Genomic DNA, 26,218 nt, shown 5'->3' with positions numbered 1-26,218 from the left:
AACAAGTAATCCCACACCCAGCAAATAATCACACACTCAATGATATTTAGTTTTGAAAATGTGTCATGCAGTATTTTTACAATATTAGCTTACCCAAAAATGCTTGGTTTTTAATCTTTATTTTACTTTATTATAAAATCTCTGAGAGGAACAGTGAATGAAGAAGAGATGTCACGTCTTCTTCCTGCTTGTTTCCATGCTAACTGAACTGTTTCCACAGACCAGTAACACATCCTCTTCTTGGAAAACACCCGAGCCATCCTCCTAGGTAGAGTCATGATCAGAATATGGGGCCTATTTGTTTATGAAACAAATGTTTGGAGGAGGGAGAATACTGTAAGCTCACCTCAGAGAGTGCCTGTTTCTCCTAAGATGTGTAGACTACCATCTATTCACATTGAGACACCTGTCCTGTCTGGATCTTAGGCATCCCTGAGAATGTGTGGAACTCATCCTTTCTTCCATCTCCAATATCTATCATCCTCCCCGATCTCTCTCTAGGGTCCAAAGTAGCTACTTTCCTCTCCTAGCTGATGGCTATCTTAAAAGATGGACAGAAATCAGCCAGCCAGCCCCTGGAGTAGATGAAATCTCATCAGATGCTTTTCCATTTAGGGAGAGACAAAAGTAAAGGAAACATAGTCTTAGGGAAAAAGCAGTAGATTAGCAATCAGGAAGCCTGGATTCCAATTCTCAATAACTATCATGGAAGGATGCTATCTTCTGGTGAGCTTGGGCAAATCACACCTATTCTGTACCTCAGTTTCCTCATCCATAAAATGGGAAATACAATGATGTCTATCTCTTGGCAGGAAGACCATGTGGATTTAATTAGATAATGCATGTAAGGCCATGCTAGAAGGTATGAAGGTCCATGTTAATATAGGTTGTTTCTGCTAGCGGAACAGGAGTGACAATGAGCCTTTTTTATATTGAGGTTAAGTAAAGGTGAGGAAGGCCTTCAAAGGGTCTAAATTCCAGCTTGAGCTATGCCCTTCTTTTGAGAGTGCTTGGGACTCCCTCCAGAATCTGAGACAAAACTAGTTCTTGAATATGATTTGTTTGCTTTTTAAACCAAGTGTAGGACTTTTATCCCAATTCAATTTTACCTTAAGAGCTTCAGCCCAGTGCTTCAGCCTGTCAAGATCAGTTGAACCCTCCCTGTTATCCAGGAGGTTCCCTCCTCAACTAGCCAGTATTGTATGGCTACGTCATTTCAGTCAAGTCTAACTCTCTGTGACCCCATTGGGGTTGGGGTTGGTTTTGTTTTTGACAAAGATAATGGAGAGTGTTGTTATTTCATTCTACAGCTCATTTTACAGATGAGGAAACTGAGGCAAACAGAGCTAAGTGACTTGCTCAGGGTCTCACAACTACTAAGAGTCTGAGGTTAAATTTAAACTCAGGTCTTTCTGACTCCAAGACTGGTGCTTTAGCCACTGGGCCATCTAGGTGCCTCTGGTACCAGCCAGTTCCTAGATATTTAAGGAATGGAATATAATTTTATTATGGAGTAAAATAGAGATTAAAAACAAAGCATAGTTGGAAAGGCAAAGATTGCAAAAATACTGGATGATACATTTCTCAAACCAAATGCCATTGAGTGTGTGATTATTCACTGGGTGTGGGATTATTTGTTCCTAATTTCCTCAGTCCCTTAGAAGAGACAATAGTTGAAAATGGAGGCAGCTAGGTGGGGTAGTGGATAGAGCCCAGCCTTGTAATCAAGAGGACCTGAATTCAAAATCCCGCCTCAGACACTTGACATTTACTAGCTATGTGACCCTAGGCATGTCACTTAATCTCAATTGCCTTGTTCCTCCCCCCAAAAAAAATTATAGTTGAAAAACTGCCCAATACCTGGGTGCAATGGTAAAGAGGCCATGGAAGTGGGAGGAACAATTCTAGGAAGGAACTTACATAGGATATAACCAGAGATGTCATCTGTTAACTTTGTATTTCAACTATTTATTTTAATGAGAGAATCTGAGTTAAGTGACTTGACCAGGATAACACAATTAGTAAGTGTTAAGTGTCTAAGGTGGGATTTGAGTTTAGGTCCTCCTGACTCCAGGACTGGTGCTCTGTGTACTATTGTACCACCTAGCTGCCCCATTCTTGTTATTTTTTGCTGTCTTGGTGCTAAACTCAATTGTTTCTTCACAGTTGAAGGACTACAATTGTTATCATTACCATCTTAGTTTCAGCACTCTGGGGCAAAGTTCCATTTGCTCCACCCTAGTTAAAACTCTGCTTCTGTATCTATCCTCCACCTGCCATATCCCTTTCATACACACTTCATTGCTCTACCCACTCTTGTCTCTGATATTTCTTTCTCTTATGCTCCGATTTTCCTTTTAGTGGAGTTAGAGAAAAGAACCCAATTTGGACTTGACAGATTGGCCAGATCGAGAGTAGTCATGAATGATTCACTGTCAACTTGGTAGGAAGCATCCAAAAGGAGTTAATAGAGAGCTCTTTCTTGCCTTTGTGTCATTTAATATTTTTAAATCCCCTAAAAACATATTCATTACAGTGCAAATAGCACTGAGTTAGGAGGGATAACTAGTCCGGATGATGGTAGTCAACGTTCAAGATGAACCCTTAAGATGAAATTGAATAAGGATAAAAGTCCTACACTTGATTTAAAAAACAAACTAAAAAAAAACAAACATGCAAAAAGCAACTACATAAGTACAGAATGGATGAGACATGGTCAGATTGCAATTTGCCTCAGGGGGAAAAGGATCTAGGGATTCAAGTGGACTACAAGCTCAGTGTGAGTCAGAGATGTGATGTGGCAGACACAGAAACCAATGCAAGTTTAGACTGTGTTCAGGAAGACCAGCTTCCACAAGGAAGAAAAAAATAATAGTTCCTTTGTACTCTGTCTTGGTTGAATTACCTCTGAGTTACGTTCCATTTTGAGAATCACAATTTTAGGACACTGATAAACTGGAAAATGCCCAAAGAAGGACAATCAGGTCTCAAGTCATGTCATGTAGGAAACAGTGGAAAAAACTGGGGTAAGACTGAGAAATGATTTGATTGCTTCTGTTTGGCTCCAGGGGGAGTCAGGAACAATGAGTAGAAGATCTGCAGAGATGAATGAGGTTTGATCTTAGGAAGAATATTCTGACAATGAAAGCACTGAAGAAATAGAATGAGGGATGCTGGAAGTGTGCATATGGTGGGGTCCCCTCACTGAAGATCTTGAAGCAGAGGCTGAGTGTTGACTTTTCAGGGGTTAGAGCAGAATTTCTTTCAGGTATGAGTTGGAATATATGATCACTGAAAAACCTTTTATCTCTATAATCTATGATTCTGTAATTATTCATGGAAGGTATGAGTATTTCTATAGGGTGCTGGGAACTTAGCAGGTGGCAGGAACTGAGCTGGGAGCAGGACGGGGAAAGGGAACATTGGGTTTTGAATATTGCCTTTGCCTACTGGAGACACTGTTTTAGATACTGACCCTCCTGGGACATCTACCCATTGCTCTAGTATGTTTTTGATGGTTAATCATGTCAGTCTTGTCTGACTCTTTGTGACCCCATTTGGAGTTTTCTTGGCAGAGATACAGGAATGGTTTGCCATTTCCTTCTCCTTCCTCATTTTACAAATGAGGAAACTGAGGCTAACAGGATTAAATGATTTTCCCAGGGTCACACAGCTAGGAGTATCTGAGGTCAGATTTGAAATCAAGAAGATAAGTTTTCTTGACTTCAGGCCTGAAAATCACTTCACTTCCTGGGTCTTTGTTTCCTCACCTGTATAATGAGAGAGTTGGATAAGTGATTCTAAAGTTCTTTTTATTGCTAACATTCTGTTATTAGAGAAAACACCCAGTCAATTTGCTTAGCCAGGCTGAAAATATCCTTTGAATTATCCATTTTTAATCTGTATATGAAATAAACGAACTAAAAAATATACTTCATGTCACTCTGCTTTGTAGTAGTCTGGACACAATCTGCAAAGAGCAGATTATTTTTCTGGGTCCCTAGGAGATTCTTTCCTAATGTTCTCCCTCTTTCAATCCAAGTGGTCACTGGCATCTGTGGAAAACATTTGTGTGAATTGAGGAAGAGTCAGGAATACTTTTAAAAAGCAGCCTTCAAAGTATGGTCCTGTGACCCCTTGGGGTCCCTAAGATTCATTCAGGGAATTTACAACATCACAACTATTTTCATAATACTAAGAGGTTTTAATTCATAATACAGCAAATATGATGGTATAATCCACAGAAAGAAGATCTCTCTGGGGTGTGTGGGGGAGGGTAGGAAGAAATAGGACTCCATTTAAGCGTGTAAAGGGGTCTTGGGCAGCTAGGTTATATAGATAATAAAGTGCCAGGCCTGGAGGTAGAAAAACCCATCTTTCAGCCTCAGCTACTTCCTGGGTGTATGATCCTGGCAAGTCACTTAACCTTGTTTGCCTCAGCTTCCTCTTCTGTAAAATGAGCTGGAGAAGGAAATGGCAAACTACTCCTATGTCCTTGCCAAGAAAATCCCAAATGGGATCATGAGGAGTTGGACATAATTGAAAAAATAACTGAAAAAAGAAAGGGGGGGAGGGTCTTGATGGCAATAAGTTTGAAAACCATTGCTATGGAAGATTGGGCTAGAATTCCCAGTGATAATTCAGTTGTTCTGGCCAAATAAATGTTAAACTAAGTAAGGATGAGTTCTTCCCAGATCTTTTAAAAAGTCAAATGGAATTATTTCCTATTCAGAACAGCCCCACACTAAGTTCTGCAGCTCAAAGCTCTGGATCCAAGCAATTAAATGAAGAGGAACCAATTCCCTTTTTGGAAGTGATTGTCTTTAGGAGTCTGGGCATAGAGTCTCCCTCTGTGATGTTAAGTCAAGAACACTTCTTGTCCTAAAGTCCCCTTTCAGGTCCCCTGAATCATTGCAAATGTTACGCCCATGGTAGCTGACTCACTCCAGCAGGCCTAAGAATGACCTTTTCCCACCCTTATTCGCTCCTTCCCAGATGGACCATCAAACTGGGTCACCTCAGGCTGAGACAGTCTCAGGCACATGTTCCTGTTCCATCTTTAAGATGTGTCTCTTTCCAGTCTCAATGAAGTCTTTGCTTTAAATGGACTAGATTGGGGGGAAAAAAAAACAAAAAACTATAGCAGAGAATAGGAAGAACCATCATAGGGATTGGAACTAGAACGGAGCTTAGGGGACATCTCAGCCAATCACCTTCACTTTACAAATCAGAAAACTGAAATTCATAAAATCAAATGATTTGCCCAAAGCATTGGGATTGGGATTCATAGCTCAATCCTTCCGCTACAAATTCTGGGCCCTTTTTGCTACATTGCCTCTTTTTAAAAGGTTGGGCAGGAAGTTACAGTAACATTCCAGTGGGAGCCTCCCTGAAGTTGAGAGAGAGAGGTGGGGAGTCCCTTCTGAGGCCAGAGGCAGAAAGGATTAAGCAGGAGGGAATATGATAAAGCAAGATTTTGGAGTGGGGAGAAGGCAGGAAAGGAGGAGTCTAGGAGTTAAGCTCCCTGACTGTTCTTGTCCCCTTCCAAACAGATGTTCTTCTGCATTCCAGCCAGAATATGATGGAGACATCTCTTCCAAATCCCTCAGGGGGGCCCCAAAAAGGGGGGATCCTCTCTAACCTGGCAGATTTCCCAGGTGGACTATGAAGATCTGTGTTGGCTCTGAGGAACAATGATCAGCCCATCTCCACTTAGGCTGAGGGTAAAGCCAATTACTGGATGGAAATAGGAGGGTGTTGCTGAATTTGGTGGGATAACATGTTGAGTGATGACTGGGGTGAAGATTCGATAGAAGACCCCTAAAAACAATAGTCTCATCCCTCAAGACTTGAGAACATCTTAGGTCATGGGAAGTTCCAACTTCATTTCTTGATTCTGGGGCAGAATCCAGAACTATATAGGAAGCAACTGGTAAGATACCCCAAGTACTTTCATAATAAGACATAAAAGGACTAGCTATTCTAGAGATCCTTGTTTTAATTTGGTAAAGGCAAAGACTTTTTTTTTTTTTGCTTACATTCATAATTGAAGCAATTGCTAAATTTCAGTTAGAGATTCATGAAAATAAAGATGTAACTTTTTCTGTCCAACTTTTGAATTCCTTTAAATCTATTTGTGGAACCCAGTTAAGAACCTCTGCTTTCATAAATTACCTGTATGAGACAGAGTCGTCATAGATTAAAAAAAAAAAAATAAGAGTCAGCATTCTGTCTCCAACTGGATGGATGTTACTTTATTCTGTGCTTCTGTTTCCTCAGCTTTCAAATGGGGATAGTATTGCATGCCCTTTTAATCCAGATTCATAGGCTTTTGTCCAGCCTTAACTAAGGAGATCATCCTTTTCTGGCAAGCAATTACATTTTCCCAGGCAAAAAAAATTGGATTAAAATACTTTATTTAAGAGAATCTGATTTTTCTTTGGTCTCCCTGTGCCTACTGAGCATGGTGGTCAGGAAGTACTGGTGTTACCCTTTTAGAAAGTTCCCAGCCTCCTCGAAAAGGAACCTAATGAACCCATTTCACAGAAGACCTGGGTATACAACAGTGCTCCTCAATGGGCTGGATGCCCTGTTCCGAGAACATGGCAACAGAGTAGAGGGATCTTCCTTGGAGTCCTTAGGTATTTTTCCTATACCTTAACCATCATGCCCAGGGCTAAGGGCTGTCTGCCTACATCCTTTTGGCATTTGTACTCATTGGTACTTCCAGTGGGTCAGAGTGGCACTGGATGATTCTTTGGGATTAGCATCCCAAGCCAGGAGATAAATTCCTGCAGTCAAGTTGTAGGAAAGGGTTGCAAGGTCCTGGGAGAAATAGGAGACTAGAGGAGTCTCCTCCACACCATGGTATCCACTGTTCTTCACAACTGTGCCAGGTTTGGCCCTCTGAGATTCTGCATGGCTGCCAGGGTGGGAGGGCACTTGCTAAGAAAAGTCTTAATTGCTCCAGCAAATTTTCTCCTGAGACCTTAGCCATCATTTTCTCTTCTTCTACTAAGCAAAGGTGACCGTCCTCTCCCAGATACCCCTGTTCAGGTTCCACTTCCTAGGTTTTTTTTTTTTTTTTCCACCTACTCTCTTCCATTGTGAAGAACAGGCTAGGCTAGACTTCCCTAGCTTACTCTTTCCACATGGGTCATAAGTGGCTCTTTCCTTTCCATCAAAAGAACATTACTCAGACCTCAGACAAGGGATACATACATTCCCCTTGGAAGGCCCAGAAGTCCCTGTTTCATTCGGAAGCAAGAATGGGAGAGGGAGAGAATTCAGGCACTGCTTCCTCCCCTCTGTGTCCCAGGTTCCTGGGATGAGGAGGAAAACCCTGCCTCCCCTCCACTCTCCTGAGTCATAGTTAAGTGTTCAGTGTGTAGGTACATTCCACATGATTTCGACTCTGGATCCTCCTGTAGTTTCCTCTTTTTCTTCTTAAGGCACCAAAGTCCTGAGGGTCAGTCTCCCCGCCGAGGGAGAAGTAGACATTCAGCAGGGGTTACATTTGGCTAATAAATAGAGGGGCTGTGGTTGGGGAGGTAATTAAGATTGTGAAAAGGACAATAAATATAAGCTGAGCAGAGGCTGCTCTCTCCAGCGTCCACTGAGTTACCTTTGGGGAACAGCATCTTCACACCTGCCCAAAACAAAATGCAGAACCAGAGTGAAATCTGAGGATGTGCTCTTGTGAAGGGGTCTGAAAGGCTAGAGCCAAGCGCTTACATTTTAGTGCCTTGTTTGGATCATGAAAAGAACAAAGGGGCCCTTTGCACAAACTAGGACCTTCAGATCTAAGTCCAGGCCCTGGCTGCCATTGATTGCATAATCCTGGATGGGTTACTTCTTCTCCCTGTTTCCATGTTTCTAAGAATAAATTGTAACTGTGAGGTCAGAGGATCACAGACTTGCCATCGAGGGCAACCTACTCATTTTACAGATATGGAGACTGAGGCCCAAGGAGGCTGTAAGCAGTAGACCCTCCCACTTCAAATCCAGGGATCTTTCCATTTCACCATGAGTGAATGGATGAGGGAATAAAGATCATGGAATCTTTCCCTTCACACTGACTTCTACCTCTTCTGAGTCTGAAGGAAGTCAATAAGAAGAGACTATGGAAATCATAGATCCATACAAAAAAGGGAGAAAGGGATAGAGAGAAAGTTCCTCTGAAGGAGGACTCTGTTAGGAGAACGAAGGGAAAAATAAGTTCTACATGGTAGGAAGATCAAGGTCAGCTAATTTCCTTAGTAGTTTGGCAGACTTTCAGTATATGGGCAGTAGGATATCTAGGTGGAACCCCTGCTGCCCAGATACTCTTCTTTCCATCACTAAAGGGTTCTCTCTAGCCTAGAATCTGACTCCTCTCTCCCACCCTTACCAGCCCCAGAACCCCAGCCTCCTTATCTTCCCCTTCCCATCCCACACTCACTGATGACAGTCTTTGGTTCTTTGCTTGTCTCTCTTCCGCTTCCCTCTACCCTTGATTCTCCTCCTGTGTAAGAAACCAAAAGGGTCAGGACGAGTTGGCTTTGGATGGGCTGGGGGAAAGGGGGAAGGGCTGTCCTGAGCTGGATCCCAGCTCACTTGCACCCCAGACTCACCTTTCTGGTTTCATCTTCTCTTTCCGAGGCCTGGGTAGAGAAGAGAAGGGAAGGAGATGAAGGTGAGTTGGGAGAGATCATATTCTCAGGGCCAGTAATTGGCACTGGCCAATTTAATGGGGGCCTCTAGGGAGAGGGGACCGAAGTAGCCTGGGAGAACCCTAATTCCCAGAGCATAGTTGGAGTCAGGGGTAAGAGACAGCCCTCTAGATTTACAGGATCTAAAGTTGGAATGGCATCAGCTGGCTGAAGGGGAATGACCACTTCTACCCTGAATAGTCGAGTGGGATTGCAGATGGAGATAATGATAACAATCATTATGATTAGAACTCACATTTATATGGTGCTTTAAGGTTTACAAAGCGCTTTCCTCACAACAACCCTGTGAGGTAGGCTGTACAAGAATCATTACTCTCACTTTACAGATGAGGAAACTCAAGCTCACAGCAGGGAAGGGGGACCACCAGGCTTTCATAGCTAGCTAGTGAGAAGCAGAGTGGAAATCCAAATTCAGTCTCTTCCCAAATCCTACACTTTTTAAAAGCAGGAAACTCAGAGAGGGAGTTCAGGAGGAAATGCTGTTCTTCTCCTCAGCTTCCCCAACCCCTGCAAAGTGCAGAATGCCCCCCAAACCAACTATCAATCAATAGTTGATTACCTTACCAAAGTAGCTTTCCCTAAGGCACCAAGAACAAGAGAGTAGACCAGTTTCTTTTAACTAAACTTTGTTTACAAGAAAGGCAGGGCTCTTGGAGGTAGCATTACTCAATGGAAATGACCTTGCAGTCAGGAAGACCTAAATTCAGGTCCTCCTCTAGACACACACACACACACACACACACACACACACACACACACACACACACACAAACACACACACACGCATGTGATCTTGAATAAGTTACCTCTCAGTGCCTCCAGTCAATTAAGATTTTTGCAATTGTAGAGGGTATTTCCATATTCTATACCAGAGTTCCCTCCATCAATGAAATCATAGATCCATACCAAAAAGGGAGAAAGAAAGAATAGAGAGAAAGTTCTACTAGAGAAAAGGATATAAGACATGATAATTATGTGAAAAAAAAATAAATCAATATAAAATATTTTCAAAGTTAAATTCTGGGAGTTCCAATATTTCTGTTGGTTCAAAGTCAATGATTTCACACCTCAATCTCCCTTCCCTTTGGTACCTTTCTCATCTTCTATTTCTAATCCTTTGCTTTTTATAAAAAGGATTCATAAAAAGATTGGATAAGTATCTGGGTCTCAGTTCTCTTCTTGAAAGGAGAGGGAGAACAGAGACTCTTTAGAATAGCTAATTCACAGTAGATCGTCAGTAATATTAGCTGGTTTCGAATATTAGCTCCTGTCCTACACCAGCAATCCTTAGGGGCCAGATCCAGCTCTCCCTTTTCTAGAGATGGCCTTCTGAGGACATGAAACCCCTCAAAGAGATATACAGGGATATGGAGACTGGAGGCCAGAAAACCAGCAACTGTTAGAGAGAATATAGAATAAGGAGTGAAGAATCAGCTGTAACCCAAAGAACTTTCATCTCTCAGGTGATTCTGTCTCCCGGCAACTGTGGCTGTTCAACTGGAAAACAAAGTATTCTAGTCGTGTCTCCTCTTCTGTCTGGTTAAGAGGAGGAGGAGAGGCCAGTGAGGATCAGGGGGATGTGCAGGCATCAGTCTGGTGTTCAGTTTGTAGGATCTTCTTTAGTGCTCCAGTAGATGCTTCAGGGATCATACTTGAGTAGATGCTTCAAAGGTAAGTCTCCCAGGGAATGAGTCTGCCCTGGTATTAAATCCTCAGGAGGTGGATCTCTGAAGATCACCGTGGGTTGCAAATGATATTGAAGCTCTATGCGGTGTTGTTTTATTTTGGGGGGGTGGTCCATTGGGGTTCAAGGAAAAGAAAATTGGTATGGGAGTCAGAAAACTGAAGCTCTGTCCTTCCAACATACTAGCTTTTTGATGATTGGCAAATTGACCAGCCTTGCTAAACCTCTATTTCCTCATCTGTAAAATGGGAATATAAATAACATCACCTACCTCTTATGGTGGCTTGAGGAAAGCATTTTGTTTACCTCATTTTGTGGCCAGATTGAGCAAAAATCACAGACCATGATCAGGTTGCTATCTGCATACTGGAGGGGAATACCCATTTCATTGAGATCTGAGATTCTTGGACAGGTCACTTAATTCCTTAGGTTTCTTTTTAGAACAGATATCATAATAATTCAAACCCTACCTTCCTCTCCCCTCCAAAACTTCCCACACTAACAACACTCTGTTAGTTATAGGGCTGTAGTAAGGATAAAATGAACTAATGTCTTTGGAAGTCTTGAAATTGATAAAGGGTTATATAGATATCAGATAAAATTATTAAGACCAGATCATGTGGTTGAAAGGAGTCATGGTATAGTGGATAAAGAAGTGCCTTGGGGGGCAGTGGATAGAGCACCAGCACTGAAGTCAGAAAGACCCGAGTTCAAACATAGCCTCAGACACTTAACACTTTCTAGCTGTGTGACCCTGGACAAGTCACTTGCCTCATAAGCCCCAACTGCCTCACTCCACCACCCCCACCACAAAAATTAATAAGAGGTGGCCTTGGAATCAAGTTGGATTCAAGTCTTAATTCTGACACCTGCTGACTATATAACTGTATGCAATCCTGGACAAATCACTTCATCTCATGGTGCCCCCCAGGAAATCTTCTAAAAAGCTATAAAAGAGCTCCTTTTTCACATTGATAGAAAAAAATTTCCTGACTAGGAGGTTCTCTCCACCAACAAATGAAACTTTGATCTAAACTGCCTCCCTACCCCAAAATCTTGAGTTGTGTCACCAGAAGATGGATTAAGAGCTAATCTAATAATAATAGCTAAGCTGTAGTGCTTTAAGATTTGCAAAGTGCATCTATTCTCATTTATTTTCTTATCAGCCCTTTTACAACTGCAGAAACTGAGGTTGAGAAAAATTAAATGACTTGCCCTCATTTGCACAACCAGAAAGTGTCTAAGGCAGGATTCAAACTCTGATATGCCTGAGCCCTGGAAGAGTGACTATGTCCATAAAGTCAGGAGAAAGTATTCACCACTCATTCCGGTCAAAGCTGAGGCAAAGCCTGGTTCTATGTGGCTTTGAGTTGGCATGTGAACAGATGTGTAAACAGGGGAGGGAAGACAAAGGGCTCATAATTAGTTGGGACCCAGAACCATAGCTAGATGATTTAGGGGTTCCCCGAGTTATTGGATTTGGTTATTGCTAGTCTAGAGCCCGAGGACACAAGGAATAGCATCCTCTCTTGCTTGTAGGATCTCCTGATTCCTGAGGATGTCAAGTCTTCCTGACCCCTTACTAGCAATAATGTCTGCTGGTCTACCCCCTGGGCCAAAGGGACAATGAGCCATTATTTCTGTGCCTCTTGAGCTGGGGCGGGAGTTCCAGGGGCCCTATGATTCAGGGGAGGTTTTGGCCATGGCCTGGAACTTTAAAGAAACCACATGTGTTTCCCTTTGACCTAACAAAGAGTCCCTTCCCAGGGCAGGCTGCACTCAGATGGACTTGTCCTTTTATTCTATCAAGAGTCTATGGAACCTGCTCCAATTTTCCAAGCATAATTGCCCCGGAGCAAAGATCAGCCTCCAAAACTTTCAAGCTCCATCAGGTCCCCACTGAGTGGCTGCAGTTTGTGCTTGGTTGCTAGGGTTCCCAGGCCTACAGCTTCCTCCTAGGACTGAGCACCCCAGCACTTGTAAAGTCCTGCATGATTAGCAGTTATTCAAACTTCTCTTTCCTGCTTTTTGGATGGGACCCAGGAGTCCTCATTCTGCCACACAGCTGTAAACCAGCTGTTGGTTCTACCTCTCCAGGCAAAGGCTAGAAGAGGAGGATGGGGATTGGGGGTGGGGAGAGAGATGGATAAAGGAGTAGGAAATTAAATGCAGCTGTAGCCAGAGTGCCTCTTGGTGAGTTAATTATTTCCCTGTCTCCAAAAATCCAGGAAACAAAATGCAGAAGGCTTCAGTGGAGACCTGACCACCCGTCTGCCTCAACCACTGATTTGCTGATCAAGAGCTCACAAAGATCACTACACTTTAAGCAAAGGGCCTTGGTTTCCAAGAAAGGGGAGTCTAGGAACTTAGACACAGCATAGTTTTTCATAGAAGACAGCAGTCTGGGCTGTGGAACCACATGATGTGGCTCTGAATAATGGCCCATTAGAATAGTGAATGTCATGTGTCCCAGAATTACAAGCCCCTAACTGGATCTTAGAGCCAGGCTTGGAAAGGACCTTATAGGGACCGCTTAGTCCACCCCCACTCTACTTTTTTTTTTTTTTTTTTTTTTTTTACAGATGAGGAAAATGAAGTACATCAAGGTAAGTGATTTGCCCAAGATCATATAGAGAAGTAAGAACAGAACCAAAATAGGAATTCTGTGACTCTACTATCCCATCTCCCATCTCCTGCTGGGGGTGGGCAGGACAGTAGGAATATTAGTACCCTCCACGACAGGCCCGGGAGTGCCTAGGGCCCTGGTCACAGCCTGTGCCATGTCGGTGGTGAGAGGCAGGGATCCCATACCTGCACTCACACCGCACATGCTCAGTGAATGCTAATTCCATGTAGGATGGCTGTTCCCCAGACTTGATCTTCAGAAGCTGGAAAAGTGAAAAAGAAGCTGGTTATGAGGTTTGAAGGGCAAGATAAAACCTAAAATTTCCCATCCATCTCTCCTCTAGAATAGTGGATATTTAACCATAAGTCTGTGAATAAATTTCAGGGGATTCTCTAAACTTGGAAAGGGAGAAAAATAATTAAACTTATTTCCACTGACTTTTAACTTTAAATTTTGCTTTTCACTTCCTCCTTTATGGAGGCAACAAAAATTATGATGAGAAGGCATCCATAGCCTTTACCATACTGCCAAAGGGGCTTGTGGCACCAAAAAAAAAAAAAAAAAAAGTCAAGGATCCTTCCTCTGGAAGAAGGTAGTCTCTTCTCCCCCAACACAGAACTCTTCCTCATTGCCTTTCCTCCAGCAACAGTCTGTTTCTTGAGTCCTTTGCACTATCTACCTCTGCTGCGTGCCAGACAAGAAGCTCACCAGGTGGCAGACAGCAGCAGTCTCTACAGTGGCAGACCCACACCAAGGAATCAAACTATCTCATCAGTCCCAGACATTTCTTTCAGCTGATCCCATTATAGAGAAAACCAGAACCAGCTTGAGGGAATCCACCTGCCCCCAACTAAAAGAATCATCCATTATGACCTTATACAAAATGTAGGGGATATGGAAGGGTGATAAAATAGAAATCGCTAGCCTTAGAACTTGCAGGGGTTTTTTTTGATGGTAAGTACTTAATAAAATGCCTATTGAATTAATGAATGTTTTAAAATGTAGTCTTGGTGTGGGTCAAGCAATGAAGAGTAAAAAATTGGGTAAGTTCTAATGATGGGAAAAGAGTGGAACCTCAGGAAGGGAACATTCTGGGCTGGGAGAGGGTCCAGAAGTAGGGTGGTGGGGGTACCTGCATAGTGACATTGGTTGTCTCCACAGGAACACAATGGAGATTCTCATCCCCACAGCAGCCAGTGCATCGCCTCAGTGAGACACAGGACGGACTGAACATGTGCTCCACTTCTCCTGGGTACTCTGTGGAAACATCCACCAGCTTCTCCAGCGAGCGGCAGAAACTTCGGCCCCACACCTCCTGGAAGGGCAACACTGTAAGAAGCAAAAAAAGTTTAGAGTCTGAGATCTAGGGAAGAGGAAATGCAGGGAAACTCCCTCTTTGACAAGCACCAAAGTTGAGGACAAGGTAGGTTTGACACACTCAGCCCTTATTTGTTTTCTTCACAGGCTCTTTAAACATATTACTTCCTATTCACCTAGATTTTATTCCCCTACTTATCTGTACACAATACCTTGTACTTGGCAGATGCTTAAAAAGTATTTGTTGAATCGAAATGTCTATTGAATCCTATGAGACCCAATTCACTTGACATTTCTTCCTTGAAATCTTCCCTGATGACTAGATCCACATTGACTTTGAGATAAACATATGGAGGGAAAATGGCAATTTTGGCTACTGGTAAAAACCAGGGACTTATTCCCTGGAATCAAGCTCCACTTGATTCAACATGCATGGAAGGCAGGGGTATTAAAGGGGCTTGGAAGGAATTTCCTCATCCTAGTTGTTTGACAGTTTTGCTGAGTGGAGATGATTTCGAGGGTACCCAATTTCCTGCCAAAGGGATATAATAAGAGTTAAAAAGGAATTTCAGACCCTGACTCATATGAGGGTTAGACTGACTCATCCCAAACACCAGTAGCAGAATTATAGGACTTCAAGAGACAGACAAAAATACTTAAGGATCTTTTTCTTTGGCTCTCTAGGATTTGTATCATAAAAGAGCAAAAGGTGGCTCCTAGAACTATCAAACTGAGGATCTGAGTCCCACTCCCTGAGGAAAGAGACGGCATAGTGGGAAAGAACTAGAAGATAATATTAGAGCATAAAGGCAGACTTTCTGCCTAGCAGAAAGCAACATGGCTAGGAAAACTGAGAGGGAGGGAGAGGGAGAGGGAGAAGGAGAAGGAGAGGAAGAGGAAGGGGCGGGGGGGGGGGGGAGAGAGACAGACAGACAGACAGACAGACAGACAGACAGATAGACAGAGAAACAGAGACAGAGAAAGTGAAAGCTAGTGCCCTGGTGGCTCCACAGCATTAGAAGCATGAATTGCCTTTCTAGCCACACATGTTCTCTATACACATGCTTATTCCATTGTGATCCCTGGTCACACCACAGTTGTGTCCTACATATGTCCACCACCTTATTGTATAGTATAAACCAAAGGAGCAGTATATACCTGGGTTTATAAGGACTCTTTTTTGTCATTTATTTTGCTATGTTATTTAAATGTCCTTAGACCTTATATTAGAATGGAGAAACTTGTTTTTTTCCATAATCCCAGCAGCACCTGTTGGGCACATGTTGATTCCCAATAAAGTTTATCTATTGAATTGAGTTACTGGATTGTTATTCACCCTGAGTTCCATTAGGCTCTTCTAGATTGAGCTTGAGGTTTCAAGACCTTCACTTTTAACCCTTTCTCTCTTCCGATATTGTGCCAAATGCATAAGCTCGTCCCCTTGCCACCAATAGTAGAACTCATCATAATAATTGCAAAGCTTAAAATGATAAACACAAAACAAATATATTTACAAATTATCACATAATTATCACATTATCCTCATAATAACCCTTTAAGCTACAACTATTTACTACTCCAATTTTAAATTAAGGAAGTTGTGACTTGCCTAGAGATCTCTCTATAGCCTCTCAAAATGCAAGGCAAATGACTGCTGAACATTTTTTTTTTTTTGGCATGGTAGCAAAAAACTAGAAACAAAATGAATATCTGTTGATCGGGGAAGAGTTAAAACAAACTGTGGCAAATGCATGCAATGGAATATTACTATGCTGCAAGAAATGATGACAATGAGTAATTCTGAGAACAAGGGAAGACTTCACAGAGTCTTGGCATTTCAGAATTGGAAAGGATTTTAGAGGCCATTTAAGCCAACTCAAGAGAGGTAGGACTCTATGAAGCAACAGTGTCAAACTGAAATAGAAATGGATCCCTGTAGGCCCCACATTGACTCAGAAAACCACAAATTAACATTAACTATGACATATTACGTTTTTATTTATTTTGTTAAGCATTTCCTAATTTTTAATTGAGGTTCTAGTCCCCGTTTGACAGTGAGTTTGATGAAATGTTAAGAGTTAGAAAGACAAGTTCAAATTTACCGTGTGACCCTGGCCAAATCACTCAACTTATCTAAATTTTAGTTTCCTCATACTAAAATAAAGTCTCTTCCAGTTCTAAATCTATGATCCATAGAAAGAAAATCCTCACTAGAACACACCCACTACATTGTAGGCAATGATGTAGAGAAAGTCGAGAGAAGCAGATCTAGGAGAACAACATACCCCAAGCTTTGATAATGTAAACAAAAAGAATACCAAAATGAATTTGAATGCTTAATTGCTGCAGTGACTAACACTGGCTCTGAAGAAGAGATAAGTAAACATCTTTCTCCTTTTGGCAGAGAGGTAGGTGACTAGAAGCACAGAATGTAGCATTAACTGTTAAATGTAGTTACCGTATGGGTTGGTTTTGTTTAAATGTTTACTTTATTACAAGTAAGAGTTTATTTACCAGGAGTGTGCATATATAAAAAACTCAGTCATAAAAACAAAAAGCATCAATAAAATTTATGTTTTAAAATAATGACTAATGAATTGAGGATTTTTTAATCTCAATCTGGTCTGATATAAACCTTGTAGGTTTTAATTAATAGAAGTCTATTGGACTCCCTGGTCCTGAGGAACTTGAGAAAGTAGATCTCATCTCTCCTTGGGAATGGTGGGAGCTGAATGACAAACATCATATCACTCCCGAGCTCAAAGACCTTCAAGAGTTATTTCTTAATGAATGAAGTGTGAATTTCTGTGTCTGGCTTTCAAGGCCCTTCAGGGTCTGGCCCCATCCTCCCTACCAGCATAAACTCGAGTTTAGCCAGGTTGTTTTCCTTGTTGTCAAACAAACATCATCCTGTTCTCTCTTATGTAGTTTTTTTCATCATTGCAAATCTCAGCATCCTCCAAAATCGAGCTCAGTTTCCATCTCCTCTATTAAACCTTCCCTGAACATTTCTTTGCATGAATGGGAACTCTCTTATCAGCTTTCAAAATATTTACAATCTATGGAGAAAATGGCACTCATATACACGAAACAACAGTGAACATTCTAAGATAGTACATGTCATCATCTTTAGTCTACGCATGATAGTATATTTTAAAGTTTGCTGGATTTAGGATCAGTTCTGTTTACCACTTGAGTGATGAAGGGCAAATCATATCTTCTATGGGTAGAAAAGAATAGAGATAGGTTGGGCCCTAAACAAGTTGTATTTTGGCCAGATTCTTAATTCTATATTAGATCTGGAGCTAAAAGGGATTTCAGAGGCCACCGAAGTCAACTCTCTCATCTTACAGGTGGGGAAACTGAGGCAAGAGGAAGTTATGTGACTTGTCATAAAGTCATAAAGGTAGCAAATGTCAGAAGCAGAATTGGAATACAGCTCTTCAGTCTTCAGAGCTGCTATTTTCTCCTTGAATCATGCTGGCTCCTTACAAGGAAGAATATTTTTATGTTGGTTAGTCACATAGGTACATATTTTGGGTATGCAGTTCATATCCCAGCTATCTCAGCCTCACTTTTCTAATCACCCAGCTATCTCAGCCTTGGTTTTCTAATCAGTACAAGGGGATTGGACCAATCTCTAAATCCTCTTTCCACCCTACAATTGTAATTTCTTTACTTTGTAAGCAATTTGAGAATTAGAATAAAATTTTATATTCTATATCCTCTTCCATATTTTTAAACTCAACCTTGGGATCTCCAGGCCAGAACACTTCCTAGTGAAGAACCATTGAAAATCTCTTGTGATCCAAAACCACCAAATTGCCTCTAAAATGATTTATAACGCCCCCCAAAAGAAATTCTTCCCTGTTGAAGAAACCTAGAACCAACCAGATAACAAAATGATTCAATATGGTAGAGTACAATTGAGAAGCAGTAGATGACTGTTTTGTCCAAATGGACAAATCATTGGATCTTTCGAGGTCTGACTTTCTTCCACTTTAAAATGAAGGAATTGACCAAGATTAGGAACTCTTAATCTGGAGTCCACAAAACTCCCAAAGAATCTATGAATAAATTTCAGGGAGTCTCTGAACTCTATCTATCTAATTTCTCTCTCTCTCTCTCTCTCTCTCTCTCTCTCTCTCTCTCTCTCTCTCTCTCTCTCTCTCTCTCTCTCTCTCTCTCTCTCTCTCTCTCTCTCTCTTCTCCTTCCCTTCCTCTCTCTCTCTCCCCCCCCCTTTATTTCTGTTAATCTCTAACTAAAATTTAGGATTTCCTTCAATTATAAGTGTAGACAAGTCATCTAGGTGTTATAATGGACATAGTGCTAGCCCTGGAGCCAAGAGGACCTGAGTGCAAATCTGTCCTCAGATATTTACTAGTTATGTGATCCTGAACTCAACATTGCCTCCCCCCAAAAAATTATAAATGTAAGCAACAAAATACAATTCTGAGAAAGAAAATATAATCTGTTTTCACCATATTGTTAAAAGGGTCCATGACACACAAAAGATTAAAAGCCTCTGGATTAGATGACCTTAAGGTCTCTTTCAGCTCCCTGAATTCTGTGACATGCTATGAACTGGGACCAGACTATCCCCCTGGGCTGCTGGACTAGAGCTGTGTCACTTCCTGCAGAAGCCTCCTTTCCTCTGCCCCTGCCCCCCACCCAGTCAACACCTCCCCTTTGCTTGCTTGCTATTCTGAGACAATGGAAGGGTCCAGAGTCCACTCCACTGAGCAGATGATGGCATGGTCTTGGGGTAATCCCCGAGGAAAAATAAACCTTGGTCCAAGCAGAGGCCATTGGGAAAGGATGATAGTCTATGGAAAATACCCAGAACGTAGCTGTCCACGTGGCCTAGACAGCCTCTGCAGAGCCAATACACTGATGCTTATCTGGGTGACAGTCACACTCCAGGGCTGAGGTGGGGGTCAGAGAGAGAGGGTAGACCAGCTATCCCTGACTCTGCCTTCTGGGAGTCTCTCCATACCTTTCCAAAAGCCCGAGGCTCTCAGCTTTAGAACAGTGGAAAGGAAAGTGGGAATTGGAGTGGGGGAAGGCAAGGACCCTCTCTGGGCATGGGAATGGAGCTGAGGGCCCCAACATGTCTCCAAACCCATAAGAGCCTTGGAAGAGAGAAAGGGCAGCCTGGAGGCACAGAGACAGGGAACAGCACTTAACATTTTAACTTTATGAACTACATGTTTAGTCTGAAGCCCTTATGATACATTGATGTTATTCTGAGCATTTAATCTCATTGAACTGAAAACATAAATAAAATTTAAAAAGATACAGTTGCTAAGGCAAGATAGACGACACCGCCTGTTGTCCTCCGGCAGATTTTCTCCTAAAAGTGGCGCAACTCCTTCCTCCAGTTCATAATGAGCTAGCGACAGCTTTTTATCCAGCCGCGGTCAGAGGGCAGCAGCCGAGTTAAGCAAAACTGACTCTTGGCAGCAGAAAGAGACAATGATTTCCCTTTTCCTCTCTCTTTCTGTGTAAACGCAGTTTCAGCAGCTCCTGTAAGGCCTGATCTCCCCAGGTGAGAGGCCAGGAAGCTTCAGAGGGCAGAGGTGAGGAAGAGGCGTGCTCAATTCTCTACTTTACTATGAAAAACTGGGAGAAATGGGGAAATTCTTCCCTCAAAACCCTGAGGTGTATTTTGGAAAGCAAGGATGACGGGAATGGAAGAGACACAGATATCACTGATCTGCTCCAGCCTTCCCAAATAATAATTACTAGTGGCTGTAGTAGTAATAGTAGTGGTAGTGATAGTGATAGTACTAATAGTAATAGTAATACTAATAGTAGTAGTGGTAGTGGTAGTGATAGTACTGGTAGTAGTAATAGTAGTAGTAGTACTAGTAGTGGTAGTGATAGTAGTAGTAGTGGTTGTAGTTGTAGTAGTAGTGGTAGTAGTGATAGTAGTAGTAGTAATTGTAATAGTAGTAGTACTAATAGTGGTAGTGGTAATAGTAGTTGTAGTTGTACAGTAATAGTAGTATTAGTAGTGATAGTGGTAGTGATAGTAGTAGTAGTAGTAATAGTAGTGGTACTACTAGTAGTAGTAATGGTTATAGTTGTAATAGTAGTGGTGATAGTTATAGTAATAGTAGTACTAGTAGTGATAGTGATGGTAGTAGTAGTAGTAATGGTAATAATAGTAATACTAGTAGTAATAATGATAGTGGTAGTAGTAGTAATAGTAATAGTAGTAGTAATAGTAATAGTAGTAGTGATAGAAGTGATATTAGTAGTAATAGTAGTAGTACTGGTAGTAATAGTAATACTACAACTACTAGTAGTGATGTAGTAATAATAGTGATAGTAATAATAGTAATAGTAGTAGTGGTAGTAATGATAGTAGTAATAGTGGTGGTAGTATTTATAGTAGTAGTAATAGTAATACTACTACTAATAGTAATAGTGATAGTAGTAGTACTGGTAGTAATAGTAATATTACAACTACTAGTAGTGATGTAGTAATAATAGTGATAGTAATAATAGTAATAGTAGTAGTGGTAGTAGTGATAGTAGTAATAGTGGTGGTAGTATTTATAGTAGCAGTACTAGTAGTGGTAGTAATAGTAATACTACTACTAATAGTAATAGTGATAGTAGTAGTAATGGTAGTGGTTGTGATAGTAGTGCTAGTGGTGATAGTAGTAGTAGTAGTAATGGTAATAATAGTAATACTAGTAGTAATAATAGTAATAGTAGTAGTAGTAGTGGTAGTAGTGATAGTAGTAATAGTGGTGGTAGTATTTATAGTAATAATAGTAGTAGTAGTACTAGTAGTGGTAGTAATAGTAATACTACTACTAGTAGTAATGTAGTAGTAGTAGTAATAGTAATAGTAATGGTAGTGGTAGTGATAGTAGTGCTAGTGATGATAGTAGTAGTAGCAATAGTAGTAGTAATAGTAATAATAGTAGTAGTAGTAGTAATGGTAGTGGTAGTGATAGTAGTGCTAATGGTGATAATAGTAGTAGTAGTACTAATAGTAATAATAGTAGTAGTAGTACTGTATGGTAGTAGTAGTAGTGATAGTAGTAGTAGTAGTACTAGTACTAGTAGTGGTAGTAATAGTAATAATAGTAGTAGTAGTAGTACTAGCAGTGGTAGTGGTAGTTGTAGTTATAGTAGTAGTAGTAGTGGTTAGTAGTAGTGATAGTAGTAATAAGGATAGGTTCAGGGCTTATGGTTTAATTGGTGGTGGTTATATCCAAGTGGAAAAAACTCCATTTACTAATGTACCTTCTCTGCAACATATGGTTTCAGAGATTAGAATGTTAGAAAATTAAATGGCTTACCTACTAGACTCACACAGCCATCATGTGTCAAGGGTGGCACTTGAACTCAGGGCTTTTTGGCTTCAAGACTGGATGTCTACCCAAGGATCTATGGATGTTCTATACTTTCTCTATGAGGGCTTCTTAACTGTGAACTTGAGTTTTTGCTTCTTTTTTTTTTTAATTGTGAAAACTGCAATTCAATATAATTCGTTCCCTTGTAACATTATATATTTTATTTCACACCCTTAAAAACATTATTCTGAGAAGTCTTTAGACTGCCAGAGGGGTGCACAGTTTAAAAAAACCCACTTAAAACAAACAAAAAACAAATAAACAAAAATCCAATTTAAGAATTTTTGATCTATACTATTAATAATAGTTCCCAGTTATACATTACTTTACGTGTCCTGCATACATTGTCTTTACTCATTGGAGAAGCAGCTCTGTACAATGTTTTCCTTTCCTACTCTCTCTCTCCTTTTTAGTGTTCCTTAAAGCTTGTTCCAACTCACCCCCAGACTCTTCCCCACAGACAGACAGCTGGCCATGCTTGGAGGCAGGGGGAACAGACAGCGCCAGGCAGCCCTGCTTGGTATCTGGCTGATTTGGGATGACCAGGGAGCCCCCTAAGAGGGATTTTCTTGGTATTACCAGAGGGTTTCTCTCTCTCTCTCCCCCTTTACACGAAAGCCTCCTGCTGAACCCATCTGGCTCCAGTTTCCCATCCCTGCTGGGCGGAGACCCAAGAAGGGAAATGTTCAGTGCCTGAAAGAAAACTTTTCATGCTTGTTGCCTGCCGGGAGGGAAGGGAGAGGGGCCGGGCGGGGCTGCTGGCTCCTGGCCTAGAGCACAGCAGGTGTCCCCGTGAAGAGATGTACCAACCCAGCCTGACATGGAGAGAGCCTCCCACAAGAGTGGATACAGTTGGAAAATCTTCCTGCAAAATCTCTTCTTTTGATTGGGGAACTTTTCCTCACTGATAACATCATATTCCTCTGACTCTCTCTTTTCATGGTTCGGCAAGAGGAGGAAGTAAGGTCAAGCTTAAAGCATGATGTACAGGGAATGGCTGGAATCTGGGTTGACTGGGGCTATTAGTGTCTGTCACAAGACCATAGACCCGGCATTTCAGAAGTCGTCCCAAATCTCACCATTTACAGATGAGGCTGAGGAGACTTCTGACTTGTCTATGACGACAGGAATATTCTGTCAGAAGCTAAATCTGAATGCAAACCCTTGGAGTCCTTCCTACCACACAACCCTGATTGGAAAAAAAGCAGACTTTGCTTCTTTATAACGTGTGCAGAGATACCTGTATTTTCTTTTAAAAGAAAACTTTTCCCTAGGTAAGTCCTGAATCGGGTTGTATTTCAAGAGCAGAATTACTGGCCACCTCTCCATACCCCACAGTATCCAAGTCAGTGATGGTTCCCTATGGGCACACTGAAGTGCTCATTAACTCAGAGGATTTGGTCCGCTGCTTCTCTCACCTGGCTGGGTTCAGGAGGGTCACAGAACACAGAGCAGGTAAGTCTGTCTGGGGAGGGAGGGAAGGGAAGGTAGGGAGGGAATGATGCAGGCAGGCAGAAGGTGTTTCCAGATCTGAGACAGGATATTATTCTGGAGGGGAACAGCTCGCGTGTTCGTGAGCCTGTTTATACATGCTTCCTCACCCACAGAAATGGCTCATTTTGGGGGTGGGAGGAGGAAGTGACTGGCAGGGGTTAAGGCAACGGCGTGTGGACACTCGGCACGTTTCTGTGGAGAGCCTGGCATTGCACAGTCTGCTTTCTGCACGTATGTCTGTTTGGCAAACGTCTGCATGCGCTTTGAAGATTCCCTCTCCACTTAAGTGAGGGAGGGTGTTAGTTACTAAGGTTTTGTCTGTTTGTAATCAATGAGAAGTTCTGGTCAGATTCCCAAAGCATGGCCAGGAGGGAGTGTTGAAGTGGGAACACCCATCCCCTCCTGCCCCTCATCTTTTGCCTTATTGATAATTTGGCAGCTTCCTACCCCCATCCCTGACCCTGTGTAGTGGTTGTGGGAAAAGCGCTAGATAAGAAATTGGAAAAACTAAGTTCCAGATCCCATTCTGTTACCAACTAGCTATGTGACCTTGAACAATCCACCTACCATTCTAAACCTCACTTTCCTCCTCTGTAAAAATGAGGGGGATGGAGTAAATCAGTGTTTCTAGCTTTATGATTCCCAGATTTTTGGGGTCCCAGGCAGTTTTTCTCTCTTTTTTAAATCCTGTTTTGCCAAACCTATTCTGGTTCTTTTACCCCCATTTTCACATCCATAAGTATTTAAAGATTTAGGGATAAGTCAGAATATGAGTCCTGGTGAACACAAGTTTGAAGAGGAAAAGATTAATTTCTCTTTGTCCCCATGGCCAGCTTACCTTCTACTTCTGCTGTGCTGTTCTCAGGAGGTGTGTCCCACTGCTGAGAAAAGAATTAATGGGAATAAGGGAAAGTTAGAGTCAGGCCCACTGAAAACTTCTGGGGTTTGGTTGCTTTGGCAGATGAGAAGTCAATTTCTTTATAAAGTCTTCTCAAGAATCCAGACACCTGTGAATCTCTCCTTCCTCCCCACTCCCTTCACTTGTACCTTGCCTCATCTTAACTCCCCCCCCCCCATCTTTCAGGCCTTGGCCCCGGTCTGCTGAGAGACCTTGGGTAAGCTATTTCAATCCACTGGGCCTCGGTTTCCTTACCTGTAAAAAAAAAAAAAAGGCGCTGAGACTAGATCTCAGTGGCCCCTTCCAGCTGAAGCTTTCTCCAGGCTATAATTGCTCTCTCTTCTGCTTATGCTCGGCCTCCGTCCACCCATCCCCCTTCCTGTGCTCTCCCACATGAGCCCCTTGGCCCCTTTAATGTCCCAGCTTGGCTGGGTGCCAGAGCCCTGTGGGGAGGGAGATCAGCTGGTGGGAGCAGGGGGCCACTGGGGCTGGTAGCTGCAGAAATGCTACAACAAGGCCACTCAGCAGCCTGGCTCCCTCAGGACGGTCCAGGGAAATACAAGTCATCCCCCCTCTGCTTGATACCTTACTTCTGGAACACGTCCCACTCTTCTCCCCTCCCCTCCCCATCCTACCCCCCCAACACCCTTGCTTTCGGCATTAAGGCCCCGGGTGGGAGAGAGGACTTCCCTCCTTGGTGGGAAGGGACATTATTGCCTTTGGCAGGACGTCATTACCCAGGCTGGACCTGGGCCAAGGCCTTAAGCCACATGCCCTAGCTCCTGGGAAAAGAACTCGGGAGCTTCTCTTGGCCCAGGGACTCAGGACCTCCAGGTCAGCTGCCAGCACATGGGGACATTGGGAGTGGGCTGACCCTGGGTGAGTGAGTTCAGACCCAAGAAGAGAGCGCATTGTCCCCTTAAACTACTTGAAACCCTAAGCCTGAGCCATGGCATGGGCACTTCAGTGGCCCCCTTTTCTCCAGGTCCCTGTTATCCAGATGAACCCCTGAAACTTGGCCGTAATTGGAGCAATTGGGCATGGGTCTGGCATATTCCCAACCACCCTGGAGGCCTACCTCCCTGGTGACCCTGCCCCCCCAAATCTCACTGTCCCCAGAGCCTTGCTGGGTCAGAGGTCCTAAAAGCATTGGGCTAGTCACCAGGGCCTCGACCCTGACCACAAGGCCAGAGCCCAGCCCTGGGATTAACTGGGATGCTTTTAGCAAAACCGCCAAGGCCCTGGGGCCAGACAGGAAGCCTCCCTCCTTTGCTGTGGTTTCCCTATAGTCTCCCCCCACCCCCTCCACCCCCTTCCTGGGTAGAAAGCTTAGCTGGGGTGGGTCTTTCTCCAGGGGGCTGGCTTAACCTGAGTTCTGCATTCTGGAGGTGAGGTGGGTCCGGGCTTCTAGGAAGTACCTGAAGCCCCTGATTATCCTAAGCTCTTCGGGGTGGGGAGGGGGTGTCTGTCCATGGAAGTGGCCTCTTCTTTTTGCCCACAGCCTCTTCCTGGCCTTCTCCCACTCCCGGCCAGATGCTGGGCATGGGGAGGGAGAAGGAGCTGGGGTTAGGGAAGGGAGAATCCTTACCTGGGGAGATGCAGCGGGCAGGGACAGACCAGCCAAGAGCTGCAGGACACACGTGAACAGCCGCATGGCTGACATCGACTCAGAAGTCCTGGGGCATGGGGCTTGAGATCCAAAGGAAAATCAACATGCTCGAACCCACGGAGGACCCCCAGGTAGAGGGAGGAGAGGGAAGGAGGGGAGGAGATGCCAAGGAAAGCTTTCCCTTGGTGGGCAGGCGTGGGGGAAGAGACCTGGAAAGTCCACTTCACTTGGGTCTGTGAGGCAGAGGGACCAGTACCCACAACCTGAGCATCTTGAAGCGGGTTCTGGGAAACTCCAGGAGCCGGCAGGTGAGTGAGGCGTAGAGAGAAGCTCTTTAAGAAGAGAGCTGGCGGGAAGTTTTGGGGTGCCCAGGCACAGGCTGGTGCCTTCCTGCCCAGATGTCCGAACCAGTGAGGGGCTGCGGGCTCAGTCTTGGGCGCCCGCGGGGTCCCTGCTGCCTCCGAGAGCGGCTCCCATCTGAGAGCGGCTGCTGACTGCTACTCTG

The 26,218-nt window shown here is 43.1% G+C and overlaps 1 protein-coding gene across 1 annotated transcript; it reads right to left on the bottom strand.

Annotated features, from left to right (window-relative positions):
- Positions 1-6,226: 6,226 nt before the first annotated feature.
- Positions 6,227-25,784, bottom strand: PGF (placental growth factor). The gene is made up of 7 exons (XM_051977589.1): positions 25,693-25,784; positions 24,045-24,087; positions 14,154-14,350; positions 13,207-13,283; positions 8,613-8,642; positions 8,441-8,503; positions 6,227-7,648 (listed from the first exon to the last, which is right to left on the bottom strand). Exons 1-7 carry the CDS (start codon positions 25,765-25,767, stop codon positions 7,621-7,623), a joined length of 513 nt encoding a protein of 170 aa, XP_051833549.1. The 5' UTR covers positions 25,768-25,784; the 3' UTR covers positions 6,227-7,620.
- Between the last annotated feature and the right edge of the window lie 434 nt (positions 25,785-26,218).

The sequence above is a fragment of the Antechinus flavipes genome, chromosome 2 (genome assembly GCF_016432865.1).
Source record: "Antechinus flavipes isolate AdamAnt ecotype Samford, QLD, Australia chromosome 2, AdamAnt_v2, whole genome shotgun sequence".
Taxonomy (NCBI): domain Eukaryota; kingdom Metazoa; phylum Chordata; class Mammalia; order Dasyuromorphia; family Dasyuridae; genus Antechinus; species Antechinus flavipes.
This window is presented reverse-complemented; position numbering and strand designations above follow the sequence as displayed.